The following is a 6,000-nucleotide window of genomic DNA, read 5'->3' on the forward strand; positions in this document are numbered from 1 at the left end:
TTCTCTGGGCCAGCTGACTTCACTGGGTTTTTGAGAAGAATTGCCATTTTTATTTGAGATTAAATATAAGGGATTTGTTTTAATACTATCATTATAGGTTTTAGCTTTGGTTGGTACTTTTCTGTTTACATACTGTCTTACCCTCACCTCCATTGACATGCCTTATGTTTGACCAGCTTCAAGTGAAAGCGTGGTGACAAATCTTGACTTTTCCATCCCACCTCCACCCCACTCCACCCCACCCAGATTTACATTATAGTCCATGCTGTTCTTGCCTTCTGAGGACACCATAAGCAAAGCCCAGAATGTGAGGATGGGACGCTCTACAGTTCATATACTTAGAATAACATCTAAATATGAGTGCCCTGTGTGTTCTGACATCTGTAGTTAAGACACTTGCACATTCCTCTCACTGAATCCTCTCGACATGGTATTATTTTCATTGTACAGAGAACTAATCTGAGCCTCAGAGAGTCCAAGTAATTTGTTTAAAGTCACAGAGCTAGAAAGTAGATCAGATGGGATCTAACTACAGTTCTCTTTTCTCTCCACTGCACTACTCTTATATCCAAGACAGTAGTTGTTTAAACATTTGGGGGCTTAAAATTTCTTTGATGGTATGGAGAAAGCTACCTCTTTCCAGAAAAGAAAAGAAAAAAGAAGAAAAGAAAAGAAAAGAAAAGAAAAGAAAAGAAAAGAAAAGAAAAGAAAAGAAAAGAAAAAAGAAAAGAAAAGAAAAAAAAGAAAATGAAGCTACATTAACAATTTGTGCACATAATATTTATGGGCACACAAGCCTCTTTAAATCCATCCATGGATCTTAAGAGTTTTAAAAATTAAGAGATCTCCATTTAGTATATGTATGGAACCATTCAGGAATTTGTTACTATATATGCCTTATCTTCAGGCCAGAAATTCTCCAACTTCCCTTTATTGTAAATGTCAGGGCCTAAATTATCCATCCAGTGTTCTTTAAGCATTCCATTAACTGTGGAAACCCATATCAAGTGATACTCTAGTCAAGGGAACTTTAGAGTCAGAAACTTCGATGGCAAAAATATTAATAAATCATGCTTCAGGACGTATTTTTTAGCTAAAGGAACTGGTAGTATATTTTATGGTGGGGAAATCCAGACTATCCCTGGCAAGGGGAAATAGTATTGATTTCTGTGGTCTTTGGGGGAAGTCATTTCAACTTGAGCAGTGTCCAAAGACAAGTCAAACTACCTTGATAGACAGTGAGTTTCCCAGTACCAGAAGCAAACAAGCAGATGTTTGATATGCAATATTTCTTAAGAGAGAAGCATTAAAATGCATACTTTTTGGGATGCCTTGGTGGCTCAGTGGTTGAGCATCTACCTTCAGCTCAGGGCATGATCCCAGGGTCCTGGGATTGAGTCCCACATTGAGCTCCCCTCAGGGAGCCTGCTTCTCTCTCTGCCTAGGTCCCTTTCTCTCTCTGTGTCTCTCATGAATAAATAAAATCTTTAAAAAATGCATACCTTTTAAGACTTTTTCCAGCTATAAAATTCATACTATATGATGATGTTTTATTGTATTTTATATAATCCATATTCTATATATATTTTATATATTTTATTATATATATATGTATTGTATTTTGTAATCCCACATTATCGGTATCAGTACGGTGAAGCTTCTCAAAGGGATCCAGTTTTTCTATTTGTAAAACGATGGCTTTTGGAATAGATGGTCCCCAAGTTTTTTCTAACATTGAACGATTTCATGAGTATATAGGTGAATAAAATGTGATGGAATGAATCCAGCACTGAGGAAAGAATCTGGAACTGAATATGAAGAGAGAGACAAAACCTGGGTGATCCCTACTGGAAAGTAGTTGAATTCAGATCCTGGGTCTTACCTTTCATTTCAGTTCTGATTTAATGCCCAGATTTCACCCACGTTGATCCTTGTTTGTTTTTTCTCATTGTAACTGTGAATTTTCCCATCTTTTTAATTTCCTCTGTTCTGTTTCAGAATACGTCAAACTAATACACACATACGCAGTGAAGGGAAGTGTGAAGAGAACATTCCAGAAACAACATCGCTCCCTGTTCCAGCATCTGTAAGTACACTGTGTTTATGATGATACTGCCAGAGTGAGTTGGTTCTGTTTCTGTGTCTGCCACCAAATGATGGACATTTCTCTGGCTAGGGAAGTGATACTGGGTCAGGTAACCCCAGAATTGGTCACATCCTTCATTGTAAAGATAAGTAATCACTGCAATATGTGGGAATAAAATTGTAATAGTTAATATTTTTAAATGTTTACTGTTAACTGGGATCATTAATAGATTATGAGCAATGTTCCTAACATAACACTTTGGCAAAGTATGTGATTTACCATAAAAAGATAAGAAAAGATTGCAAGAGGTCACAGAGTGACAGAACCGAATTTCAACTATTTCTGTGTAACTCCCATATTCTTGCGCTTCACACTGCATTCAACTGTTTCCCAACATGAAAATCTGGCCTTTTCATTTAAATCCCAGAAGGATGTTTTGATAAACATTATCAGGTTTGCCATTCTCCCTCTTGATTGCATTTGAGGATGCTCTTCCCCAGGCAAGATGGTATATAACTTAGGGGAAAATATAGGCATTTTCAAACAAGAGAAAATGTTTGTTTCCAGGTAAATATGGGTTTAAATTCCAGTTTTGTATATTCCTCATATATGAGACCTTTGGCAAATCAAAGATCTAGACCAAAGGTCTCACTAAGTTATTGAAAATCCTCAATAAATATTAACTTTTAAGCATTTGGCACAGTGTCTACAAACTAATGGCATTTGTTATTATTATCACTATTATTCTTATGCCAAAGAGACCAAAGTATGAACTTAGACAAAAAGAAGAGTCCATAGTGTAAACTTAGAGAAACAGACCTGGCACAGTGCTTATGTATTTTTAATAATTATAGTGAGTTATAGTTTAATAACTTTATATTTGATGTTAAAATATATTTATATTCAATAAAAATAAAATATTGTAATAGAGTACATTTACTAAGTAAATATTTATTATTATTCACAACTGTTTTCATTCCATTCCACTACTACAAAAAGCTCTGGCAATAAGGGAATTGCCAGATTTAGGGCTCCTAAGCAATACTAGATGAGCCACATTCAAAAGAACTACTCAGTGAGTCTTGATATGGGAAACTGGAAAAACAAGAGATGTAAACTAAGTGTTTTTGGTTTTACATTAGCTGCTAAAAGGCCAGGTGAAGTAAGCAGAGTATTGGGGTGAAAGCAGAAGACCATAAAAATCTTAGTGGTTTGTTCCTTATTTTATTAACAGAATATAGTATCTCTCCCATCTCACAAATATACCTGATTACATATAACTCAGGACTGAAAATAACCTTTATGTGAATCCTAAAGACCACACTTTAGACTACATCTTGCTGTAATCCCATGTAGACAACTTGACAAAAACTACTTTATGAGAAATTTGTCATAGGATAATACTGATAAGATGTATTTATTAAAATAAAGAAGAATCTTGACAGGGCTAAGCATAAAAGATTTTGTAAGAGGGTTTCTTCTTTTTCATTTTTGGATGTTTTCTTTTCACTAGAATGATGTAGCAGACAGGACTTATTTATGGTATTAGATGATGGAATAAATCATTAGAACAAAAGGTGTCCTTAGCATGGGTTCAGTTCCCTCTGTATGATTCAGTGGTATGATCTTCGATACACCAAGGTGGTCCAAGTGGGTCATGGCCCAGCATTGCTCTAATGACTATTATGCATGCATATCCTTGAGGTTGAAACCAATTGCCTGAACTTTGCTTCTGTATTGAAATGTTCTCCAAGAGAGTCTGGAATCTGAAGAATGAATTTTAAAAAAGGCCAGACAGTCACAACTTTCCTGGAAAAATAGACTGAAGATCCTAGAATGGCGTAATGATGCTTAGTATCTAAGTATTTTCTATTACTCAGTACTACTAAGATTGATGTAACTCGGAATTTTATGTGCTCTTTCCTGTGTGCACCCTCATGTAGACCTGTGATTAGGACAAGGATTATTATCTTTCTCATTTCACAGAAAATCAGCCTGTGGGAGATCCTGCAATTATCAAAATTATTCAACCTTATGTTTTGGGTCTGGTGCAGATCTTCTGGCTTCAAGCTTATGCTCTGCCACCATCCCTGAGTTGTCAGGAAATTCTGAAAACCAGGGACTCTAGAAGAGGAAGTATATATCTCAATTAAATAAAAATTAGCTAGCATGAAAGGAAATTTATTTTTATTTTTTATTTTTATTTTTTAAGGAAATTTCTATGTTAAGGAAAATACCAATATCATTCTGTGAAATAATAAATGACTATTCTCAATTCCGTGACAAAGATTTTCAGAGATATAACAAAACCATAGATTGTGAACCTCAAATCAAAGGAAATCTCCTAGGGTGGAAGTAAGAACTAAATGGAAGTCTGAGTTTGGAATGATAATGCTACTGATGCTCCAGTTGTACTGGCTGACAATGTGCAGTTATATGGATAAAAACTTCCTGAGGCCCTTACCTTCTTTTTAAAAAAAACTTTAGATGTTGATTTTCAAGAGTGTATGAATATTGGATGATTCAGGCAAGGAAGGTAGATGATTAAATTCTAATGGCCTAAAACAAACTATAGTAGTAAAGCATTAGTGTTGGAGGAATTAGATTTAAGTTCTGACCCAGTGTGAGACCTTGGCAAGCCACTGACCTTCTCTGGAGCTCTGTTCCCTCCTCTGTGGTATGTTACTGACACCTACATCTTTTCATTACCATGAGGATCACACATGATCAAAGGCAGAGTTAGTATTTGTATCTCCCTCCACAGGTAATGTATACTAGTTGCTCAGGACTCATTGAATCAATTGAATAAAATGTGAAAGTGATGGTAAGTGGTGAGTTCTTGGCAGATTGCAGGGATCTATGGATTTCTTTGATTACAGTATACCTATAAATATGTAGCCCACATTTCTATAATATTCAGTTTCTAGCACCTAACCTATCCATCTTCTCTTCTAGGACAAATGATGGAAGAATTGGTGAAAGCCATGAGGGAAAATATATGCCCAATTCTGACTCGCCTAACCCTCACCATCTGTATAGACAAATAATTCTTCAGCGGTTGTCTTATTTACTATAGAAAATAATACAAAGCTGTTGGGGGAATGAACTCACTGACTTGCAGTCTTTCCCATCCTCTTTCCTCCTAGATTCTGTGATCTGAGGGCATAGAGACATCTCCATCTGTCTGTGCGTGAAAATCTCCTGATCACAATGCTGTCTGTTCAACTACTTGTTCAATAAACGTAAACCCAGCAGAACACCATTTCTGGGATTCCTTCTCACTGCCTGGATAATAGGAATGTTGTGGAGTTTTTTGTTTTTTGTTTTGTTTTATTTTTGTTTTTTACAGAAGCCAAAAAACTCTACCCTTTTGTCTTGCTAAGCTATTGGTGGACACAGAATGCTCACTTTTTTTTTCAGATTCAATTTGCTGTCATAGTTGGGAAGGAGTGTCTAGAAGAGGGAGGTATGGGCTCCCCAGTATTCAAGAGCTGTATAAGGTCAAACCAGCTATGAATTACCTTCAGTAGCTGTCACCTTACCAGCTCTCCTGTCCAGCTTGTGTACTTCCACAGAGAGTAACTACTGCTGCAGAAACGATCCAAAGACACAAACCAGTAGTTTCTCATATTCAGTCATGTTGCCTCTTGACAGGACCTTGGACCCATGGTCTGGGGCAAGACAAAGGAAATGAGAATTACCAGTGTGTCAATTGTCTCTAGAGCAGTACTGTCCATGAGAAATAGAATTCAAATCACGTGTCACCTCCTATTTTCTAGTAGATACAAAAGAAAATGGGTAAAATCAACTTTAATAAAAATTGTATGTAGCTCAATATGTCAAAACTATTATCATTTCAAAATAGAATCAATATAAACTTTTCTTTTAACCAGGTCTTTGATATATTAGTATAT

At 36.0% G+C, this 6,000-nt stretch overlaps 1 protein-coding gene across 1 annotated transcript in view; it reads left to right on the forward strand.

The window, feature by feature from the left end:
• The window catches only part of SPINK5 (serine peptidase inhibitor Kazal type 5), a 79,435-nt gene extending 74,073 nt beyond the window's left edge, over window positions 1–5,362 (forward strand). Inside the window, exons 32-33 of the mRNA XM_041767289.1 lie at window positions 1,999–2,086; window positions 5,042–5,362. Coding sequence (XP_041623223.1) covers window positions 1,999–2,086; window positions 5,042–5,050 — 97 coding nt within the window. The 3' untranslated portion in view covers window positions 5,051–5,362. The remainder of the gene's footprint in view (window positions 1–1,998; window positions 2,087–5,041) is intronic.
• Window positions 5,363–6,000: the final 638 nt, after the last annotated feature.

The sequence above is a fragment of the Vulpes lagopus genome, chromosome 8, assembly GCF_018345385.1.
Source record: "Vulpes lagopus strain Blue_001 chromosome 8, ASM1834538v1, whole genome shotgun sequence".
NCBI classification, from domain to species: domain Eukaryota; kingdom Metazoa; phylum Chordata; class Mammalia; order Carnivora; family Canidae; genus Vulpes; species Vulpes lagopus.